We start from the raw sequence: 24,251 nt of genomic DNA, 5'->3' as shown, positions 1-24,251 counted from the left end.
TCTACTGCCACTTGAACGTAGCCACATGACTGTATGGTGGGCTTCTCTGCCCAACCTTCTCCCTTGCCTGATAGATTTTTCACACTCTCACACTCTCAAAGTCTTGATTTAAGCTCCTTCCTTCATTGCCTAAAGTCAGAGAGTATGTTTTGATAACACAGTCTCTTCATTTGGTAAACCCACTTAGCAGTCATGTGTTCCATCAACTGCTCTGGCTCCAAATGGAATCCACCCATGATCCCTGGCCGTATACAACAACAACGCCACATTTTTTTTTTTAAAGATTAATCTAAGTTAGTAAATTCTTTCTCTCTTTAGCTCTGCAAGGCACCAGTTCAGGAACACAAAGAAGCCCTACCAAAATAACTTTTTACAAAAAGTGTTATCACACTAAGTTAATAGCAGGAAACTTTAGAATGCCACATACACTTCTGAAAGCAGGCAAGGGGGCAAATGCATTTTTCAGGATTGTTACAAAGAGAAATAACAGGATTCAAAGGCAGACAAGCACAGAACAGTTCAGAGAAATTAAAACGGAAGCACAACATGTAGGGATGAATATGCTACCTCCAAGTGTGAAGGATCATGGAAATAAAAGGCAGCAAGTTAGATGGTTAAGGACCCTGGTAACCCTCTGAATTTATCTATCTGCCCTTAGTTAGAACCCCAGAAGCTTATTTGCTTGATAATGAGATGCAAAGCCATGACAAATTGAGTGAGTTCTCCTAGGTGAGCCTGAACCATCTTCCCCCTTCTGGAAAACAAAAGCAAAAGCAGCCTGGGAAAAGCCCCTTCCTCACTCTTTCCGGCCTTTCGGCAGGGTGTTTGGTTATCTTCAGATGATGAGCTCTGAAAGCGTCAGCAGGTTTTGTACAAACACAACTGATGGGTCTGATGGAATGTCCACGTATTATGGTCAGCTCTACCTGAAAGGAGTACCCTTGATGTCTGTATAATAGTAGTCATTTGTCATCACCAAAACCCGTTTCTAGATTGAAAAAAAAAAGTCGTAGAGAAAAGAAAACATGGTTAGTCTGCTAGGTGAAGTTTTCAGAAATAAATAAAAATAAATGGACACACTATGATCAGGTTAACAGTACTACATGAATCTTGTTTGAGATAAGTAAAGACAAGAGAAAAATGATCTCAGCGAAAGATATTTACTCCAGATAGAACTTTCAAAGCTAATTTTTCACAGTGGTTTGTTTTAAATTAAGCGGCAAGAATGTTTGAGAAAAATGTACCCCTTTGTCCACTGTCTTCTTCACCTCCATGGAAAACTTCCCGGTCTTTCTATTCACCATGGCATTTCTTAACTGAAACAATAGAAGAAAATCGGAGTTAGTTCTTCCCAGGGTTACCATACTGTCTTGGACACCTTCCACCCTCCAGCTTGGGAGCACATTTGGTGGCTTGAGTATGAGAGAGCTGGGCTGTTTCCCCATTGACTCTTGGGGTACTTTTGCAGTAAGTCTGCATACTACACTCAGCCCTCTGAAATGGGGCTTCAGAAGAATAAACACCCAACTGCTCTTGTACAGGGGGAGAGAGGTTAACAACAATAAATAAATGACCATCAACTTCAATTTGGGGTGCTCGTGTAAACCTCTGGGCAACAATGACCAAAAAAGCCTGTGCAATGTTGACAAATCCTGAGAGTCAGAGAACGGACCCCCAGCAAATGCTAAAACACTCAAGCAGCAAGGGGAAAAAAAAAAAAGAAGGGGGACGAGTTGCTTTTTCAAAAAGGGTATTGGTCTGTCATGTAGAAATCATTTTTCAAAACATAATCAAGTTAAAGATATTTTCCTACACAGTAGTTTTTTTGTTTTGTTTTGTTTTTTTAAAAAGCCAACCATTTGGAAGACAGGGATTAAGTTTTTCACAGCATGAATCATCTTCAAACACTCTGAGAAATCTGGGCCAATGAAAGGCCTGGCTGAGGCCGATGGGCAGTGAACAGGGCAACCCTGTATCTGATTTTTGGAAGTCCCATCTGGGAACGGTGAGCCTCCCTCCCTTCCCCCACCCCTGGCTGATCTCTGCTAATTACTTGTGGCCCTTCCGTGAGTTCAGAGAAGGACAGCAGACACAGTGATGAAAGATGTGCCGTCATGGGCACCAATAGGAGACGACGGGAAAGCCATTTAATGAAATAGGAGCAAATGCTGACATGCCACAGCCTGTCAGGAAAGGCTCTTTCCCAGCCCCACGGCTTGTTTTTATTTTCTTATTTTTATTTTTTAATTTTTTCCCCTCTTTTTCTCCTTTGAGGAGCTTGAATAAGATCTGGCTGATAGAGAACTACAGTGCTTGCAAGCAACCTAAATTTGATGTGGGGCTGTCTAGATTTGGGTTCATATTCTCATCTTCTGTGAGAGAGAGTAAGAGCATAATTTTTAGCTGGAGGCATGTATAAAATAAAACATATATTTTACTCTAGATATTTTTTAACAACACATAATGGGCATTTCTGGAAATATTTTCCCATTTTAACTTTTGTGGTTTTGGATGGGGAGAGCTGGTCCTAATTAAGTCTACTTTCTAACTCTTAAGAACGGCTCGATTTATCTTTGACATGGTTTTCATTTTTCCTCTTTCTGGTGCCTGCCTAAAGCCATTTGGGACCTTCCCCTCTCACATTCCCCAGGCAAGTCAGAGATTAGGTAAGCTTCTCCATGCCTCAGTGCCACCCCACCCCCAACTCCCAGTAGCACAGAACAATCAGCATCAGGACCTGGGAGGGTCCGAGGCCAGGGTCACTAATGCTTTCTGGAGGCAGATGCTTAGATGATTAGTCTAGTCTTTCCCTTTTCTTCAGTTATAATGGAAATAGATTACACTTATTGAATATTGAGGCAGGATAGCCCTGGAGTTCAGAAATGGACTCTGGGGTCAGAGGTTTATGATCTTGACCAAATCACTTACCCTCTCTGTGCCTCAGATTCTCTTCCTGCAAAATGGAACTAATGACAGCACAGACTGTCTCATAAAGTTGTAGTGGGAACTAGATGAGCTAATATGCAGAAGAGTGCCTGGTATTCCCTGAGCATTCAACAGATGTTACCTGTCCTGTATCATCATCCTCACCAGCATCATCATCCTCCTCCTCCCTTTTCTTTAATGTCAGACCCCTTTCAATAGCTCAAAATATTAGGTTTCAAACTCCAGTTTGTTTGACACAGATATGACCTCATATCTTTTTTGGAAGTACACAGGGTCTGTGTTATAAATGTGGTCATTAAATTCAACAAGATTCTAGCTGCCAAGAGGAGTAGGATGCTTCTTCCAAGAACTTCTCTGCAGCTGGGCAGACTCATGCTGCTTCTTCCTCAGTGGGCTCTGCTTGTCTGGTCTTTTGCAGATCTTGACCTAAAGTCTGCCCTCTGCTACTTACATGCAAACCTCACTGGTGGACACATGGGCATGTGGGATCTTGTGTAGCCTTCACAGAGATGCTTTGTATAGGTTCCAGAATTCTCTAATCAAGCGAGTGCAAATTCCTAGGAGAGAAATGGTGACTTGGGTTTTCCCAATCAAGCACGTTGGTAGTGAAGGAATTCACATCTCAAATGTACCTTATTTCCAAGGAGACAAGAGACCCAAACAAAAGAGACAACCAAAGGCCAACTGAAGAATAAGAGCAATGAACTTTCTGGAGGTGTGGGAACTCTGAAGGTAGACACTCAGAACTCAGTCCTGGGAATCAGATGAAGGTAAAGAACGTGGCACAGGCTGGGAATCCGATGACAAAGGAAGAAAAGAGCAAGGAAACAAAAAGCATTTGTCAAATTGTTGTTAGTAAAAGGAGATATCAGCTCATGGAAAATTAACTTGGGCACAGGTGATAATGACTAGACACCTGGGGTACAGATGAGCCAAGTAATAAATCTCTTCAAGTAACCTGCAAAGGAGAAGTGCGAGCGCCAGCCTAGTGTTAACTAGCAGAGGGCCTGCTTCCTGGATGCAGGGACTCCCAAGTATGAATGAGCATCAAGCTTGCCTCCCATGTCAATTAAAATGTAAAAGATGAAAGGATGGGGAAGCATGTTGATGACAGGGTTCAAACCTTCTGGGAAAGAAAACAAAAGGATCCTGTGAAGTCAAAATAAAGCAGCTGATAAAGTAAAGAGGAAAGAGAAAGGAAAACAATGGAATGCACCCTTTAAAGTTTCATGATACAGTTTAGCAACTGACATTCATTAATGAGAATGAGGGTTGATGATGCTGAGAATAATACTAATAACAGTTACCACTCAGAGTGCTCACTGTGTCCATGCAACGATGTTGATGGTGACACTTTTCACTACAGTAACACACTTAGTATTCACAACAGCTCTGTGAGGTAGGTACTATTGCCATCATACTCATTTTACTGAGAAAAAAAAAAGGACATAAACCAAAATTGAGATGTAGAGAAGATAATTGCTTGCCTGAGACCAACAGCCAGCAAATAGCAGAGGTGGGGTCTGAACCCAGGCAGGCTAATACCTGAACTGCGTTCCTCAGGACTGTGCTAGCTTGCTTCTTGGTAGAAGCAGGTTGAAAGGGTAGGACATGTACATTAGGTGCAGTACAATTAAAAGACCCAGACGTGAATCCTGATGACCATGTTTAAAGATCAAGAAGATATAAAACTCTACCAGGTCACTGAGCTGACACAACGTCAGGTCACCGGCACCTACAAAAAGAGAATGGATGAGGAAGTAACTTTTTATCAAACAGCAAAGTTACTCTATCTGAATGGGGTTTAAAAAAGACTGAGTCCAGATGAAGAAGGAAATAGGTTAAATTTCTAAAACAGATATGACTCTTGCATTTTATAGGCAAGGAAAAAACTCAGAGATTTATGCTAGCTGAGACATCCAGGTTGCAGAGGATGTGAAGAGAGGAAAAGCAAGCAGCAAGAGGACTGTGATGCCAGACATATTTCTGAAAGCACAAGAACCTAGCCTGCAGGTTTCAAATGGTTCCCCTCAACATCCCTTTGGAAAGCAAGACAGAGGGAGGGATAGAAACACTGCTGACTCAATGATGAAGCTCAAGAAAGGACTCCAGACAAATCAGGGAGATGCAGGCAGAGAAACATAGCCTGGGCACGAAGAATCCATAAAGAAAGGGAAGAGCAAGTGTCCAGATAGGAACACCTGGGAAGTTAGGATTTAATTAAGGACAGTCTGCCTGCATTCACAAAAGGTGGCATGTCTAACAAATCTGATTTATTGAGGAAGGGACAAGAAGACTGACGGGGCCTAGTCGTGGGCATAAGGAAAGCCTTTGATACAGTCCCACAGGCTGAATCTGTGTAGGAAACAAGCACGTGTTACTGCAGTGTGGCCTGGAAAGGGGAAAGGCTGGGGCAGCCCTGGAAACAGGGTGGCCAACCAAGCAGGAGGAGAGCGGCTCTGCCAAGCCCTGGGCTGAAACCCTGACAGGTGAGTTCTGGCCCTGACTGTGCAGCTGCCCGGCGAGGCTCTGGCCAAGCTCCCCTGAGGGAGACAGATCCCATTAATGGCGCTGAGGAGGAGTCTGGATTAATCGGGTGCAGAAGAGACTAGAGCCTAGAAAGGGATGGTTTTAGCAGACTGCACAAAGAAGCCAGGGTGGCTGGCCCATTTGCAAGTGGACCTACGGGTGGGAGCATTACAAAACTCCAAACGGGTACAAGGGCCCGTGGTCTCCGCGACCCTCTGGTGGCCAGGTGTCCCTCTGGTGGGACTCTCGGCTGGCTCCCAGGCAGCCTCCAGGTACAGAGGAGGGTACAATGGAGCTCCCTTCTCACCAGGCTTGAAAACAAATCACTTACCACATCATCGCGGTCCTCCCACTCCACCTCCGAAAGGTCAACACTACTGTAGTTAGGTTTCCTCCGCTTTTTCCCTTCTTCATACTGGCAGGAGGGGAAGAGAAAGAAAACAATGACAAACAAAGAAAACATTTCCGTGAGCTCACTGGCCAGGGCAACCTTCATCATCCGAAGTCCTGGTTCATGCCTGAGGACTGTGAGTGGAGGGTCCTAGTGAGAAGCCCAGCAGCGGGGGCGGTCCTGGGGTTTCTGTGGCAGGAAAACCAAGCCCAGTCACCTGTAAACATTTGCTCCCAGCTAGGGGGAGTATACAAGCCAATTCTTTTCTCCCTATGAACTTACCTAGCGGACTCCTCACCTCTAAACATGCCAGATGCAGAGCCAAGCCTTTCCCCTCCTTGGACATCCTATGTGTGGAATGCAACCTTCCTCCTCGACTCCAACACTTTTAAAGCCCACCCCTTCAAGACACAGGAAAGGGCATCTTACATAGTTTACAAAAAATCTAGTTATATCCCTCTGTGTTTTATACTTCTCCCATCCCTACCTCCTGCCTCATACCTACCTCATACTCCATGGAAACAAAAGTACTGATCTCCACATTTGGGCTCAACATCCTGGTAACATTTCGCAGACACACAGAATCTTCTACTTGCTATCACACTGGCCACAGCAGTGCTGAGCTAAGCACAGCTACTTTACCTGGAGTACATGTGGGTATTGGGAATCGCTACCAGATTTAATGGCCATTAGGGCATTTCTCTGGAAAAGCTGATGAGTGCATTAATAACAGAGAAAGTGGTTTTAGTTTTTTCCCCCCTAAATCACTGGTGTTAGTCACCTGGCAAGCCTACATTTTATCAACTGGACAGTCCTGCGTCTGGATGTTCCTGTATCTAGGGCCTTTAATGCTGTGTTTATAATGTAGGAAAGTCTGCCCTCTGCTGCAGGCTCAGGATAAGCAACCCCTTTGCCAGTTCATAGGATACGGCTGACGGCATATTGGAAAAAATACATGTGTATGTATAGGTTTTTTCTCTTTTCCTTTTATTTCTAAATTAGTCATCTTCTGACTTAATTCGTAGGATTCTAAGTGAGACGCAGCATCACTCTAGGTGTTTTAAGAACCGCAAACCACAGGTTACCATTTTGGACACTGCTCGGCTACCATGGAGACAGGTGCTGAAGGCACATGGTGTGGAAGAGAAAATCACTGCTGGTGTACTGAACCAAACAGGTCCAAACCGGCCCCCAGAGAGTGGCCAGACAGGGTAGATCTCCCATCACTGTGAGGCCAAACAGGGCCCAGTGGTTTTCCTGCCGTCTTGTCTTCCCTCAGGGCTGCATTTCAGGAACCCTGAGATATCCTTGGAGAGCACCCACCCTCACCACCCAGGAAGGCTGCCTTGCCTCGAAGGGGCAGTGGGCTCTGACCACCTTGGTCCACTGCCCTTCCACTCCCTTCTCTCAGGTTTCCAATTAACAGACTGTCACGGTCAGTTTTATGACATCAGATCCACTCCAGATGAAGGGGAAGCGAAGTGGTTCCCTCAGAAGCCACTGTAAACGATAGCGGATTCACAGTTGGATCCTGTTATGGAAAGTTCACTGTGCATAGAAGCTGTGGTCCTCAAGAGAGTCAGGCTGGGGCTGAGCCTGTGTGACAGGAAAGAGGTCAGCAGGGCTGTCACCCTCTTCTCAAGGTGAGGAGGTGTGAGGGGGGAGGGGCACACGATGCTGGGAAGCCCACTTGTCCCCCAAGGAGCTAGAGTTGGACATTCTTGGGCCTCTGTTATCTGTGCTAATGCCCCCCAAGTCCTATATTGGTAAAAAACATTCCTGGGAGCCACTAGGCACCCCAGAAGTTCCTATGGCCCAGCTTCTGACCATTAAAGGCAGAACTTTCACAGTTTCTTGGGTAGCCTAGTGCTAGGTATATACTGTCTTTTGGAGGAAGTTCTTCCATTGGTCACTTCAAAATCCTCCTTTATTCACTTATTCAACATACATTTATTGGACACCTAGCAAGCACAAGGTCCTAAGGAGATAAGTAAAGTCAATTAAACGGTGCTTCATTCTTTCCCAAGGACTTCTTTGTGGTTTATCACTCTTAATTCTGCCTATCTACAGTCAATTTATTGCCCATGATGCCTGTGGCAAGTTAAATATCAAACTAAATAGCAAGTTAAATAAGATCACAGAGCCAGTATGGAGGAGGACACCCCTACCTACCCACAGCCCCTGACCAAATTTTCATGGCTAAGCCTCAAGTCATTTCAACTGCTGCTAAAGAAATTCAAAAAGACCCCCAAGGCCCTTCATCCTCAGAGAAGGTGTCCCCCTGTCTTTGTTAGAAGAGGAGAGCACAGTGGTTCTGCCACTTACTGGGCATGTGACACTGAGCAAGGCACCCAGCTGCTCCAAGCTTCCTTTTTCTCAATGGCAAAATTGAGAAATACCTCCATAGTCAAGGTAGGTTGAGACAATTAACTAGGTACTATATGTAAAATGGCAAGCCCATCCCTGGCACAGCATGGAATAAACCCTTAATATGCATGTAGCTAATGTGAGTCCTGAAAAAGCCATAAGCTTCTTGATGAAGACACAGGCTCATTGTATACAACTGGCTACTATGTCATTTCCTCGACATGATGGAGACCATTTAATAATTTGTTGGGTCACTGTTGCACAAGCCATAGGGAGGCAGAAGATGTTTGCTGAAGATGATGGTGCCAGACCGTCACACTCATATGCCTCCTCTTGGTATGTAAGATACTTGTGTAGTAAACATCAGGTTGGGACTCAAGACTCTCCTGGAGAAAACTTCATAACTGTGCTAAAGAACCCAAGTCCTTTTAGACGACACGTGGCAAAAGTGGAATCCACAGACATAGATTCCTTGACTTTTGGCCATTCCTAGGTATCTTCCTTCATTGTTGGTAATAACCACTCAAGAAATTCAGTACACTGCACTACTGGTATTCAAGAAACTGGCAGAGATTAGAGAGTGAGGGGAAGGAAGATTTCCCAGCATACCGGTCTGTAAGTCACCATATTCCCGTAAGTCTCTAATTTAACTACATTGAAAGAAACAGATGGGACTGGGGATACCCCTTCTGGAACTCTACTTTAGGAATGCCCCTCTACGATGTCTGCTTAACCAGTGAAATAGGTATGAAATACTTTCTATTTGGGTCTTTATTAATGAGTGAGCTCCTTTAAAATATAAACGGTAGTGTCCCAGAGTGACTACTCTGAGTAAGAAAAGAAAAACTCAGTAGGCTGTTGCATAGATAAAACAGGTCAAGGACAATGAGTAAACTCCAGCATGATGACCCTAAATCCACCTAATCTTTTCTCCCATTAAGAAAACTTACTAGATGGCTAGAGACTAGACCTCCACTCAGAAGACACCTGGGCTGTGGACCACCACCACCTAACCCCCACATTTTCCGGGGTAATCACCTTGGCTTTCCCACAGGGAATCCCCTTGGACCCCACACTCAGTAAATATAGTTCTAGCGAAGGCAAGACCATCCTGGTTCAGAAGGAAGCCAGTGACCTGAGTATGTGAGGGACACACACAACTTTCCAGGACACAGTGATTGGTTCAGGATTGGGGATGTAACTCATACCAACCCACATGAGACTCAGTCTGGTATGCTTTCCTGGATTTATCCAGAAAAACTAGCTCTCCATCTATTAGCATCACTAAGGCAGTAGGATGTGAACTTGAGCTCCTCGTGGCCATCTCTGCCACTACTTGGAGAGAGCCTTCCTGAGAATGAAACCAGTGCAGAGGAGGCAGAGAGAGTACATGAAGAGAGTCCTGAAAGCACGGTGTGTGTGCCTGGATCAAGCTGTGCCTGAAGTCTTTATACCTTTGGGTGTTTCACGTACCAACACATTCTCTCCACATTACCCACCTTCCCTTTTTAAAGATTTTTTAAAGCTGGCTTGGGTTTCAAGTGTAAGTATTCATCAGAGTTCCAACTTGTATATATTTAGTATCTTTACTTTTTCTTTTTAAATGAACCATTTTTAAAGTACATTTTAAATGAAGTATTCACAAACTCTGGTACTTTAATGATTATTTAGAAACACGTGATTTGCAAAATACCTCACTGCTAATCAAGATAGTCCACTGTGTTTGAGCATGGCTTACCCTCTGTACCTGCTTTCCCCCGGGAGGACATAGGTATGGCCACAGTGTCAGAGAGTGACAGAAAAAGAACTAAACCCTCGAATCTCTGACTCCCAGGCCAGATCGCCCCTCTCCCCTGGGATCTGGCCTGGGAAGAATCCCAGGTCCCCCAGCCCCACTCCCTCTTTCCCTTCGTGAGGATCTCGTTACTGGGGCTGAGGCATCGGATATGGCATTTGTTAGTGTATCTATAAACTGTAACTTCCTTTGAAAATATGATTAACGAATTGCAAACGGTTTCCAAAGGTTTATAAACAGATACTTTGAGAGCCACGGGTAGGTTTGTAGTTTTTGGTGCCTGTTTTATGAAAAAAATATGTGGGGGAGAATTTAATAAGGAAAGATATTCTGTGCTATGAAATACTTTGAGGTGGAGTTTCAAATAAAGGCCAGATGTGGTGAACACACAAACCAGCCTGTGGCCTAGGAGGATGGGGCAAGAAGGGCACCTATCTGAGGAGCCAGCGGAACCATCGGGGGTCTGCCGTAAGTGCCAAAACCTTTCTGGCAGTGTTTAATTGTCTGGATGTGAGTGCCCCTTTGTGTTACCTACAGACTGATTGTGGAAGCAGAATGGGATGGGCTAAGGTGATGGCCATGTTCATGTGGGTTTGAACAGAACAAAAATGCCTTTGCTTTCTCTGTGTTCCTTTGGGAAGGACTAAAGGAAGTCAGCTACACACATCCATGCAGCCTCTGTGAAACAAATATTATGTGTGCTAATAATTGATAAACAGTACGTGCTGTTCCATGCTGCCAACAGGAAGGAAGGAGTTGGGGGTGGGAGGCCCACAACTGGAGAGGAAGAGGCCTTGCCCAAAGCCAATGCCATCTGGAGAAGGGGTGTGGCCAGGGGCTGGGAGCCAGCCTTTGTCTGGGCAGATGTTTCTCTTGGGAGGCAGTCACGGTCCTCAGCTGGTGAATACCTTCACTACCTCCTCCGAGGCCCTGAGTCTCCTCTTGTCTCAGAGGCTGAAGTGGCCATTTCAGGAGAAGGAAGGGAGGCACATCTTCTTTCCTCCATGTACAAAAGAGGAGGACCTAATGGCCACTGGGCTCTTCATTCCTTCACTCTTTCATTCAATTACTTGTCCATACGCATATCCAAAAATACTGTTGGACACCGATTATTTATCAGGCCTTGAGCAAGGCCCAGGTGAGCCTTGGGAAAGCATGGAGAAGCTGTTTGAGAAGGATCATCTTCCGCCCTCCAATTGCAGATCACCGTTCACCAGGCCAGTAAGGAGAGCAGGGAAAAGCCAGGGCCCCAAAGGGAAACTCTGGTTCAAATCTGGTCTCTACACCTACAAGCTGTGTGCCCAGGGCTAACCTGTACTTCTCTGAGCCTGCCTTGCTCCTCTGCAGGATGGAGATAAGAGCACTCAGCTCACAGGGCTGCCACAGGAGCAAATGGGCACAGAAATGGTTGAGCGCAGCAGACATCCTGACAAACAGGGCTGGGGCAACCTGCCACCCAGACAGCGCTAGTAAGTGCTGCTGTTGCCCCGACTGATGAAATAGGGCAATGCATGTCAGCATGCTCATCCCTAGAGACGCCGTTCATGGGGTGAAATGGTTCTTAACATTACAGCTGTTTATTAACACTTCTAGTCCTTTAAAGAGGCAGTTCAGCTTGGCTCGGGGGCCCATTCTTCTCAAAGTCAAAGGGAAGGGTCTCAAACAAGGACGCGGTCCCAAGGCCAGGTGGCCAGATGGGCCTGCGACAGACTGATGGTCTCTTCCCCTAGAATTTGCAAATCAAGGTCTCTGACTGTCACAGCATGTCCTGCCCCAGAGGAGATGGCCGTAGGGAAAGGGAGTCTCAGTGGTATCAGCCTCTGCCCTACTGGCTATGGTCTAAACGGTTTAAGTGTTTACAGTTTTTTAAGATCCCCTCCCACCCCGGTTATACATGTAACAACTGCTCATTTTAGAAAATTTGAAAAATAATGAAAAGTGCAAGAAATGGAAAAAAGATTGCCCTCGCTACTACAACCCAGGGATCGCCACCCGACATTCTGCTATCTTTCCCAAAGGGCAAGTATTTTGAAGCAGTTACTGTTTTCAGTTTTCTAAGCTCACTGTTTCTCCAGCAAGGAATTTATAAAATGTAGCAACCAATCTGTTCTGCTTTCCAAGTGACTGCTTTAAAAAAAAAGCAAATTTGTTTTTTTTCTTCTGGCTAGCTTCCCCCTCAACTCCCTATCATTCTTCTTGAAGAGGGCATTTCTTGTGCCAGGCACGGTGCTAAGTGCTGCGCGTGTATCTCCTGCAATTCTCACAACACCAAGAGAGGAGTAATTCTTCACAGACGGGAAAGACGCAGAGCCCAGGGATGTCGGTCACACAGTGGCATGGCTAGCAGGCACTGGAGTCTGATTCCTTCCCAACTCTGCCTGCTTTCTGAGCCTCCAGTCTTCACCACCCTCTGCACTGCCTCCCTTAGCTGGTCCCTTCTCATAACTCACTAACTCAGGGCAATCGCTGATAGCACTTCAAGTAGCCAGCGTGTTAATGGTGGCAGAGCCGCCTTGGAAGCCAAATCCCACCAGCCATTCATGTCTCTGTTAACAGCCAACTCACTGGCGCTGGCTTGAAACTAACCTTGATGGCCAGGGGTGCAAGAATCAGCTTTAGGTTAAGAACAAGTACAATACTGTGTGAGTATGGTAAGCTAAGGATCATGCCACATATGTCTAACATACAATATCATATTTACACGATGCCCAATAACCAATATTCAACTCAAGGTCTCAGAGAAGCCTGGTAGTACCCGATGGTATCACTGATAAAGGATTTCCAGCAAAAGTGTGACCCTCTGGTTGTGTGACCCCACCACAGCTCAGATAAGACACATGGTTGGATGTCATAGGCACTATGGCAGGAGAGAAATTCTGATGAATCTGTATTCAGAGCTGAAATCCTTTGCGTTCATGGGAAGATGAGACACCCAGATACACCACAGGGAAACAGGGCCATGAGGGTGTGTATAAAGGCAGTCAGAAGGTGGGAGAGAGGCAACAAGGGCATGCCGAGACAACAAGCTTTTCCCTTTTTCTAAAAGGCACTGTGCTCTTATTAATGAATGTTTTTAAGTGTCTCGAAGAAGAAAAGTTCTACATGCTCTCCTAGTGTGATTACAAAATCCTTTTGATCGCTGTAAGACTATAACAGCTCTGGTGGGTTTTTTTAAAACAACGATTAACTGGCCACTTTGAAAATCCGAATGACCTTTATCTTAAACAGTGTCCTCTGAGTCAGTGGAAATGAGTCACACACACTGTGAGTGGGGAGGAGGTGGCCAGCCCCACCACCATCGTTTTTGCAGGTCAAATGTGGCTTACTACACAGAGGTTGGATTTAAATTCTCCTTCTCAAAAAGCCAGTCTGTCTTGTAATAGCAAGCTAGTCAAAAACATGAACATCACGCTGAGTGGCTGAGGTGGGAAGAACTTACTGCGCTAGCAAAGGGACAGGGGACAGGGACTCTGATGGGACAGAAGAGAGGCACCTTCAGACCTGCTGACTCAGGTGCAAGAGTGATGCTAAGAAAAGACCGCCTCTCCACAGAGAAGAAAGAAGAGTGTACATGAAGGCTACATATAAAATAAAAATGCATGTGGGCGCCTGGGAGACAGCTACTCTACTAGGTTAGAACACTTTTGAGACAGAATGCTCTTCAGAGCTTCCTCGGCAAGGGTTAGATGCAAGACAGCATTCAGAATGAATTTCAAAGTTTCAAAAAGTTGCATCAAATTCTTTAGCATGGAAATGTGCCATGTTCCAAAGCCAATTTGATAGAAAGATTTCAGAGACCACTTGAGTCATTAGGAGATAATATCTAGGGTAAAAAGAGGACCTTTATAATCTGAGAGTATGTCTATGACTTTTGACAAGCCACTTTTTTTTTTTTTTTTTTGCATTTACAGAACTTTATCTGGTATTATTCCTTTGAGAAGTTAATTATATATCAAAAGACTCTTGGGTATGTGGAACCTGTCAGACCATTTTGAACACGGGGTACAATTAGGCACCACAAATTGATTCCAGTTTTGAAATGGCAAAGACAATGAATTTCCTTATTCACTCAAGTAAAATTACAAATTAGTATCAACCAGCACTGCAACACAGTAATGTGTCAGCCTTCAAATGATGCTGCAGCTAACTATTCACTGTAGGTGAGTTCTCTGTGGTGCTGGCTTTTCTCCTGCCCTCAGTAACATTCCCAGTGCCTCTGCCCAGCTCAATCACTGGGAAAAGGACTCTAGTCTCATCCCTCTTTGGAGGGATGGCAGTCGGAACAGAGAGATCTCTCAACTTCAAGGTCCTTGTGCTTACTGACATCAAGGGTAGGAAGCTGGCAATGATTTTGCAACTGAAGTAAATAGAGGGATGCAGAAAAGAAGGAAAGAAACCATTCCTTCCAAGCCAGCTGCCATAACCCTGGACTCAGGTGTATGCCTTATGCCAGTAATGGTATCATCCTGCATCACACTGCTAAGCCTTCATGACCCACGCATGCATGAGTGTATGTGCGCAATTTTGGGAGCTGCTTGGCAGGATAGCTTTATTTTGTTTTGCTTTTTTCCTGATAAAGTTTTTAAAGATACTTGTGAAGGAGGAAAAGACATGTAGAGATCCATCTTTGTGGCCACCTCTTCCATGAAAGTTTCTCTGATCCTCCCAGCTAGAGTCTCTTTCCCTTCTTACTCAAAGTAGCCCTGTTCTCCACTTCCCTGAGGACACAGGGCTTTGCAGCATAAACATGCATGTGGCTATTTTTTCCACTGACCTGATCTCTGCTCTAGCCATGTCCTGACCACCAAACACAATGGTCTCATCAACCATTGGTCCATCCAGCCCTCTGGATTGGTGACTGGGCAAAATGTTTAGTTTTGATTTTTTTTATATATAATTCTCAGTTCTACTGATATAGCTTTTAAAAAGTGTTTCTGAATGCATGCTGGTCTGAATAAGCCCAAAAGACTTCTGATATCATTCATAACTTATAGGAAAAACAAAGGTCCCCTGCAAGGCTGACTGAGTTCTCTTATATTTGCCTGTGACAATGGAGACATTGGCAAAGGCTGGAACACATGAGTATAATAAAGAAAGAGGCCAGTGGGCCAGGCAAAGTAGCCAGGCTCATCAAACTACCACATTCACTGCTTCTACTAAGTGTCTCCTAGAATTGAACTGCATCTCTCCATCCCTCTTGCCATCAGCTTAGTGTTGGCCACCATGATACTGGTGCTGATGAGGGTACATGTCTTCTAAGCACCCATGCCTGGACTCCACCCTCCAATCCATTTTCCCAAGTCCTGCCAGGGGGATTCTTCTGTAACCCTAATCGGATGACACATCACCACTCAGTCTGAAATCCCTGTTACTTCTCATAGGCTGATGTCCAATGTTCCCGAATGCCACAAATCCCCATCACCCTGCCTCTGCTTGCTGCTCTGGCCTCTCACCACTTCCTGCCTCTCACCCCATACTCCCCAGCTAGACTGTGCTGACTGCTAGAAGGGTCACTGTCATTCTTGCCATCAGGTCTCTGCACATGCCACTCCATCCGCTCCCAACTCCCTTCAACCCAACTCAGAGTCAAGCGGCCACTCAGCACTCAGCCAAAACATCAGCTTCTCTGGGAAGTCTGCACTGGCCTGTCCCCAGTCAGTTCAGGTCCTTCATGTATCCTCTTCAGCGTCCCGTGGTAGCTCTATCTCCATGACTAACACACAGTACTGCAAGGTCATTGCTTCCTTGCCCATCTCCTCCACTATGTCCCAAGCATCTTTGGGAAAGAGGCTATTTCTTGTTCAGCATTGAACCTACATTGCCAGGAGAGTGCCTGGCAAAGAGTAGTTTCTTCATGAATATTTGATGAATGAGTAAACAGAATGAATGAACAAATTAGGATGGGTCCTTACTTAATAAGTACACTTATAACACCAATCACATGCCTGGCCTATTCTAGGCATTTCATGTACATGAACCCACTTAATCCTCATAACAATCCCAGCAGTAGGCACTATTTTTGTCCTCATTTTTCAGGAGGAAACTGACTAGAAGGAGGTTGAGCAACTTGTCCAAGGTCACACAGCTGATAGTAGCAGACCTGAGGGTGACCCTAGACTAGGGTGACCCTAGACACCAGCCTCAGAGACTGTTCTGCTCCATGGAGAAACATGTACTGGTGAACCTCCCATAGGTGGACCTGAGTTTGCTGCTCAGTGCCTGCCTAAGATGTGTCCTTCGAGGACACAGCAAGGGGATCATGGCAAAGTGACCTGTAGTCATCATCAACCAGCTGCCTGGAATTCCACCTTGAGCAGAGCTGAGTTTCAAATTATTAACTCTCAAAGGAATCTTTCCATGAAATATATGTGAATGTACTATTTATACTTATATTTGAACCTGGATGAAATAGGCATCAGTTAAGGGCATCCAACCCACAGAACTCTCAAACCTGCTGCAGTACTGGGAGTCAGACAAATGTCTTTACCTGTCCCAGTCACACCCAAACCCTCTTCCTGGAGTGTAGCTAGAAACTTAGAAACTCCAGAGGAGGCTTTTTGGGGGAGAGTGGGGGAAGAAGCAGCATCTGGGAGAATTAGAAAATTTTAACTGATTCTAATACCCAGGATACATTTTTGAAATCCTTATGTTTCTTCACTGGGGAGAGGTAACAGCACCCCATGATGCCTGTCAGCTTCTGAATGTCCCAGATAAACCTTCCACAGGATTTTTTCTCCTCTTTCCTGTTTATCCTTCCTAATCCCAAGAAATTAAGCTTAGCTCACTGGGCACATCTTTCTGCTTGGGCACATTTCTGCCAGGCAGGGTCCTTGTCTATTTAAATCTGTCTTGAGCATCCCTTAGCAGAAGGGTTCTTGGGCTTTTGATTTAATTTGGAGTCTGTATGTGTGTATGTGTGTTCCTTTTACATGATGTTCTAAATTTGTTTCCTGCAGAGTCTGGCCACCACTCTGCATGGGGTGAATTATGTCCATTTATCTGTGGGACTTTGGTTTTATAGTCATTGGGTCCAAAAAGAGGCCATTGTGACAATGATAAATGTCCCTTGACTTGCTCCTCAGGTGGTCTCAGTCCTTCCAGGGAGAGACAGGCACACAAAGCATCGAATTTCAGACTTGAACCCAGAGATCCCTGGGGTGAGGCTGGCAGGCCAGCCTGTCATTTGGGATTTCTGGCCCTGGCCAGCTGGGGCACAAAAGCACTCCATCCTATGAAATCCCCAGCCACAAACCAAAGAAATGCCAGCTAGTGGTGGTGTTGGGGGTGTCACCCGGGTCCTGTCCCAAAGAGAAAGGGGCAAGTGAGGCTGAGAAAAGCTTTCAGCAAAAGCCCTGCCTGGCTTAGCCAAACTGCTTTCTGGCCTCAATATCCCAAATTCATTCCTGATTCCCTTTGCTATGAAAATATCCATGGAGAATGTGGAAATGGCACCTGGGAGGTGTTCAGAAATACATGTGGCCTGTCACCTGATTACAAAAGTTGACTGAAGAGCATAATGGTTTGGGCACCTCCTTAATGAAGGGCAACGGTCAGTTCAGGGGTGTGGTGGGGATTAAAAGATTGTGCCCCAAAGCCCATGTTCTCAACCTTTTTATTTGCATTCTTTGCGTCTTATCATTTAGGATTATGTAAAAATGACAGCTGCTTATAATTATTTGGAGGTTTGAGTTGCAATAATTAAAAACATCTGCCTTTATCTTACCGCTACCAGACTTAACCCCTCGAGGTTGGGTCTATTGAACTTCAAAGAGGAAAGCAAAAAATAAAAGAAAACTCCACACATTACTAACAAATTTCTAGTGATTCATTTAAATGTATAACCAGTTATTCCAACAGCCTTCAAACCTTTAATTATCTCTTAAATATATATAATTTGGGACTGCTAATTAGATAGCAATTTAATGCTCTCATGGGGATTCAGATGCACTGTCTTTCTAAAATGTAAACTCACAGAGGAATCATCACTGGCATTCAAATGACTGAATTCTTCAGTTATTCAAATGAGGGTGGGCGTCTACACTGTTGAATCATATGAATATTCTGCTGTCAGCCCCAGCTGTAGGTTTTACAGGGTCCTCAATACACTGAGGGTAAGGCTAGATTTCTCCCAACTCTCTGGAGAGAAACAAGTCCAGCTCCTCCTCGAGGAAACCTAACCTCAGTCTCACAGCCCAGTCTGGCCTCTTCTTAGATGAAGATGGCTCTGTTTTCCTATTTTAAGGAGGAACAAACTTTCCTGGAATTCATAGTTATGAAAGCTTTAATGCTTGCTTCCCAGAATTCTTCATGCTGGTCTGCCTGCTATTGTCTGGGCAGTTAACATTTTAATTAATAACTCTCCCTACAACAGACTGCTGCAGATGGAGGAGGTGAGGGTTTCACTTTGCCTTGAGCTCCCACTTCCTGTGTATTCCTACCCCCGTTGAGATGGTCCTTTAAATTATATAAAGATGTGCATCACATGGAAAAAAGCAATTGATCAATTAGATGACATTGGACAATGATGGAAGCCAGCTCTCGCATCTCAGCCTCACAATGTGGCTAGGCTTTGCATTCCTGAGCCCAGGCTAGTAGCTAGCAGCTGAGGCTCATTTCCCCCACAAGGGGAAGGAGGTGCAGACAAATCTATAGGAATTTTTAACAGATCATTATTCAACACATTGCCTGTAATTACATTTTGATGAGCCTTTTATTGCTAATTCATCATCCAAGATGGGGTACTCTAGATATGAAATTAATCTAGTAAAACAAAGGTCAGAGTGTGTCCAGTGAAAAGAAAAGCTTTGTCCTCATCAAATCCTTTTGCCAAACAATAAAGCAGCAGAGAATCCTATCTCTAAACCATATTTCCTTAAAGTGCCTTCTCCATTATTAACAGCATAAAACTAACACTCTCTGGTGCTTCTAAGTGCAAGCAGGCCAATGTGAGGTGAATACACATGCAGCGCCCCGAAACAGAGATGGGAAATGTGCCTGACACCATCACTTTAAAGCTAAGGTATGTACGCACACAGAACTGTATTTGAAGCTCTAGTCTAGAGCAATCAATTTTTGCAGAGACATATCAGTCCACTGGTGTCTTGGTTTGAGTCCCCTCTGAAGCAGACCCTAAGACCAGGATTCAACGGCAAGGTTTTTCCTTGGGATGGGTTCCCAGGGAATGCCTGTAGGGACATAGCAAAGTGACTCAGAGACAGACATGATGGGCAGGCAGCCAACACAAGTTGCATCATCGAGTATGTTAGCGCTGTGGGCACCCCAAGCTGAATCTGACTGCAGGGGTCTGCGAGCCAGTGTGGAGTAGGAGTGTGGTACAGGTGTGGAGGCCACCTGGGAGGTGGGAGTGCTCACCAGTCTTTGGTGGAAGGATGCTAATTCCCTGGCACATCTCATCCGCTGCGTGCAGGAGAGGAGTGAATTCCAGAAGTCAGAGAAAGTCTTCACTAGGGTTTTGGCAGCCGCAAGCTAGGCTGGCCCCCACGGAGGTGAGGGCCGAGGGGACATGGGGGTAGGGCATTCACAGAACTACTCCACTAAGCGTGTTCTCCAATAGGAATTTACCAATAAAACCTCAAGGCGCTTTCCCTTGTCCTTTGGAAGTCTGTCCTAAATCTACCCAGATTGCAGACACAACATCTTAAATCTCCCCGTGCCTCAGGGTCTTTGCATACTCGGTTTCCTCAGCCTGAATTAGTCTCCACTCTCTTGGCACAGCAATTTCTTCTCCCCCTCAGGGCTACAGGGCTCAGCTTAAAATGTCATCCCTAACACGGGTTCTCCTTGACCATCCAACTAAAGGTAAGGGCATGTCCCTACTTTTTTCTCTCAGGTCCTTGTTTCCTTTGGAGAGGTTATCCAAAATGTGCAGTACTTTTTATTTGCTTACTTATGAGTTTAAAAAAGACATCTTCTCCATGACCAAATGAAGGAAGAATTATGTCTGTCTTATCACTTGATCCCCAGCATCTAAAAGAGTGCCTGGCACAGGAGAGGTGTTCGATAAATACATGCCAGATGAGGGAAGGAACGGTGGGAGGGAAGGTGGGCTACAGCAACATAAGAAGGAGCAAGTTACACATCTAGGTGTCTGAAGAGCCTTCTGTTGCTCCCTAATATGCTGGACTGGATCACCAATTGTGAACTGAAGCTCACAGGATGCAAACAAACTCCCTGAAGACTTCTCTAGCCACCCCTTCCACAGCTAGACACCAAGTCCTTTTATAAATTCTCCTTGTCAGTATTCCCACCCTGGTACTTAATAATACACTGTGTCATTGTGTAATCAATTTCCTATACATGGGTCTTCTCTCCCATTTATTTATTATTCCACTTCATCTGCTAGGTATCTCTCCAGGCCCTGGATATGCAACGGTGAATAAAATGCTATTTGATTAGTGACTTCAGGTTGCTTGCAGTGCAGTGAGGGGACAGATGTGTCAAGGGACGTCTATAATGTAGTGTGGAGCCTAAACTCAAAGACCTGTGCAAGAAGCCTGGTGGGACGAAGGGACAGGGTGGTGTGGAGAGGAAAGTTTTGGGGGGTGGGAGTGGGAGAGAGGGAGGCAGTAGAGAGGAGGGGTCAGAGCCACACCAGCAATGGTTCCCAGATTTGGGAATTTCACAACTGTATCAACCAGGCTGCTCTGGTTGTAAGCAACAGATACCAATTCTTTATCACTTGAGCAAAAGAGGAATTTACTAGAAGTGTATATGGAAGCTCTCTGTTCCTACCACAATGAGAGATTAATGAATTAATTAATATGAATGAATAAATAAATAAAGGACCTGATAGAGGGCCTTTTGCTCTTGTCTTTTGTTTTCCTTCCTTATTTCCTTCCTTCCTTCATTTCCTTCCTTCCTTCCTCTCTCTTTCCTTTTCTTTTAATTCTTCCTCTTTCCTTTCTTCTTTTTCCTTTCTTTATTGGCATACTAAGGACTTGAGAAAAACAAACCTTCCATGTATTCTTACCTTTGTATCAGTCAGGGGCCCAGCAGGAAGCACATGGCATAGTCAAGCTGGCTAATTAAGGAAGGTTTAATAAAGAGGCTATTGGAACAGTGGGGTAGGGTGTAGGAAACTATAAGAAATGGTGCAGTACCCTGAAGCCAGAAGCAGTGAGGACCTTCTCTTCCACTCTGCATGAAGGGACAGAGGAAGGAGCAGTCACAGGAGCCCACAGAGAAAAGGAGGCTAATGTGGCTTTAGATTGGGTGCAGCCAGTCCCAGAGGACACAGGGTTGAATATACAATCCCACCCCACTCTCCTCTCTCCATTTCTTCTGAGTGTGTGTCCCCCACTAGCTAAACTAGTTGTGTCCCCCATAGCCGAGAGCAAAGGAGCCACCCTGAGTGCCATGCAGGTGGTGTGCGGGGGCAGAGAGCAGAGGCAAAAAGGAAAACTGTCCACAGAAGCCAAGGGAAGCCCTCTAGCCCAACTCTCATTTTATAAAAGAACCTTATAACACTGCTTCAAATTAAGGAAGTTTGTTCATTTGAATAGGTTTAACTTTATGAAAAATGACACTGTTCATAGTTGTCTTTTTTTTTCTCTGAACATTGAGCCAAATTTGCTTTCTGACTGACAGAGTCCTTGGCCTAGGCATCAGTAAATCTCTCTGAAATAAGCACTAATGCACAGGATGCTGTGAGGACTTAAAAGAGGCAAAACACACAAAGGTGGTAGGCACCGAGCCCGGTTCTTGACACGCTAAGTAACAACTGCATTGTCACTGTTAGTCCCCTCTCTGCTAAACCCCATCTATGTCCTACGTGTCCATGTACACACCCGGCCACAGAACTTGGGGACCAAGAGGCTGTTGAGTTCTTGAGGTTTGCAGAACAGAAAGCCAGGCACTCCTCTAATCTGCTTAATTCTGAAGCTCACGAGGTGTAAGCATTCCCTGCTCAGGGCTGCAATGCTTCCAATCAAGTGTCCAGACCCAGGCAGTTCCAACCGTTGCCCTCAACAATTTCATCAAGTGGAAAGCACGCAAGGCTCTGTGTTCTCCTTTGCCAAATGATGTATTTCAAAAAGAACAGGCTCGCTACGTGGGGGTCACGCAGCCTTGTTTATTTTTTCTCCGAGCACACACTCCTCTGAGCAGACACACTTACTAAGCATCTGTTCATTCTTTCTTTTAAACTAAATGTGATGGATTCAGACCTGGCGTTAAGAGGAGTCTCCTGGGCTGTGTTTTGAGAATGTGTTCAGGGACCAGACACACTGCGGTGCCCGCGCGCCACCTACTGGCCGGTCTCCTTCAGTTCACAGCAGTCTGAACAGAGAGTGGGCTGAGATGGGATTCCAGCCTTTGGGAGCCATAGAAAGGACTATAAATGAGGCTAGGTCCCTACCCCCTACACCACGACAGGCTGGGGCCAGCACGATGCATGGTTCTGAGACCAGAGAGAAAAGTCGTGCCTGGTCCAGCCTGAGGAAAGAGATCCCGGGAAGCGTGTGGGAACCCCCACTGAGTAGGAAGAAATGTCCTCCAAAGTGGACTGTGGATGCAGTTGGTGTGCATATCACCTCCTCTAGGAAGCCCTCCAGCATCTCAGGGCACCCTTTCTCAACAAAAAAAGATGCTTCCCCTGCGAGCACATAGCTCTTCTTGGCCTCTCTCGCTATCAAGAACTCTTGCTTTGCTCAATGAGTTCCTTGTGGGCAGAGACATTCTTCTACCTGCTTCTATGTCTCCATCAGCTAGCACAGTGCCTGACTTGAGGAACATCTGATGAATGTTTGCAGGCCAGCAGGAGGGCAGAGGCAGGGGCAGAAAGAAAGAAGGGCTTCACCAATCACATGAGCTTCAAGTTTTGTGTCCAATGTAGCAAGGACTCAGTAAATGTTTGATGAGTAAACATGTGACACCTGCACTTCTCATTTATTGTAGGAAATTGGTACCCAGATATTTAGTCACCAGCACCCTTCAAACATCATCAAAATCACTCAATAAATATTTACCAACCACACCCTAGATACAGCAGCAAAGTCACAGGAAATCACAAGGGATGGGGCAGGAGAGGCTGAACATAGAGACCTTTCCCAAGAGTGATAAGTGATCCTGAGGAAACTAAAATAGGGGATGTGATGGGGAGTGATGGAGGTGATGTGTGGCTCCTTTGGTCAGAGAGCAAGGATGCCTCTCTGTGGGGGTGACATCTGAGATGAGACATGGAAGCTGAGAACAAGGCAGTCACAGATGTATCCGGGACAAGATTCCAGGTAAAGGGAAGAGCAGGCACAAGGATTTGGAACAGAAAGGAGCTTGGTGTTTCTGAGGAATGGACAAAAGGGCTGGAGTATACCTGGAGCACGGTGGGTAGCCACGCAACTCTGGCAGGTCAGAGAGGTGAAGCCAGATCTGGCAGGGTGCTGTGATCATGGCCTGGAGTTTGGGTTTTACTGTAAATGCCAAGGGAAGCCAGACCATCTGAGTGATGCCTGTGAAAGCCCCTGCTGACTGCTGAGTGAATAATGCTGGGGTGGGGGTGGGGGATGGGGTGAGGGGGGTACAAAAATAGGTGTCCAGAGCAGAGCTCAAAGGGAACTGAAGTCATCCAGGAAAGACAGGACAGAGGCCCTGTCAAGAGTGACAGAGGGGAGTGGACTTGGGGTGCATTTTGGAACCAATAGGACATGAGGGTGGATGGCATGGGGAGGGATCCAGAAAAAATCAGTGCTGGAGGCCACACCCACACCTGTTGAACTAAAAAGAACCCTTAGCATTTGCAATGAGTGGGTGTGGATGGGAAGAAGAAATGAAGGAAGATTAGTTGAGGCATTCCTGGTCCAAAACTTAAACAAAAAAGAAAACGATTAGATGCGTGTGATAGGAGCTAGTCCTTGCATGACTGAGGATCTGCATCATGATATAAAAATCACATTTAAACTTCACAGTGAACTTTTTGGGAATGACACAGAATCTCCTCACAGGGCCCATTGCTTGAACTAAGTCAGTGGACTTCAACAAGGATTCTGATAGCGGTCCTTCCTTTCAAGTTCCCATTTAAACTGGTGTTTGATATGCGCTGTCTGCTTAGCATTTAACATATTTACATGTGTCCATAGGAATGTCCATTTCATTCCTTATGAGAGGACTTTGGCATAAGAATATTTACATTTATTAGCATGTTCATGTGTCAATCTGTGTTATCAATGACCTTCTGCCAGGGTCCATCTATAACCCATGTGCAACAGC

At 45.4% G+C, this 24,251-nt stretch overlaps 1 protein-coding gene across 2 annotated transcripts in view; it reads right to left on the bottom strand.

The window, feature by feature from the left end:
* Window positions 1-24,251, bottom strand: part of CACNA2D3 (calcium voltage-gated channel auxiliary subunit alpha2delta 3) — a 788,131-nt gene that overhangs the window by 163,175 nt on the left and 600,705 nt on the right. For both annotated transcript variants that reach the window (XM_073811245.1, XM_073811246.1), the window contains 3 exons: window positions 5,807-5,890; window positions 1,245-1,316; window positions 927-988 (listed from right to left, as the gene is read on the bottom strand). In XM_073811245.1, the coding sequence (XP_073667346.1) occupies window positions 927-988; window positions 1,245-1,316; window positions 5,807-5,890 (218 nt within the window). The remainder of the gene's footprint in view (window positions 1-926; window positions 989-1,244; window positions 1,317-5,806; window positions 5,891-24,251) is intronic.

This window comes from Tursiops truncatus, chromosome 10, assembly GCF_011762595.2.
Source record: "Tursiops truncatus isolate mTurTru1 chromosome 10, mTurTru1.mat.Y, whole genome shotgun sequence".
NCBI lineage: Eukaryota > Metazoa > Chordata > Mammalia > Artiodactyla > Delphinidae > Tursiops > Tursiops truncatus.
The sequence above is the reverse complement of the archived record's forward strand: the minus strand, read 5'-3'. Positions and strand labels throughout refer to the sequence as shown.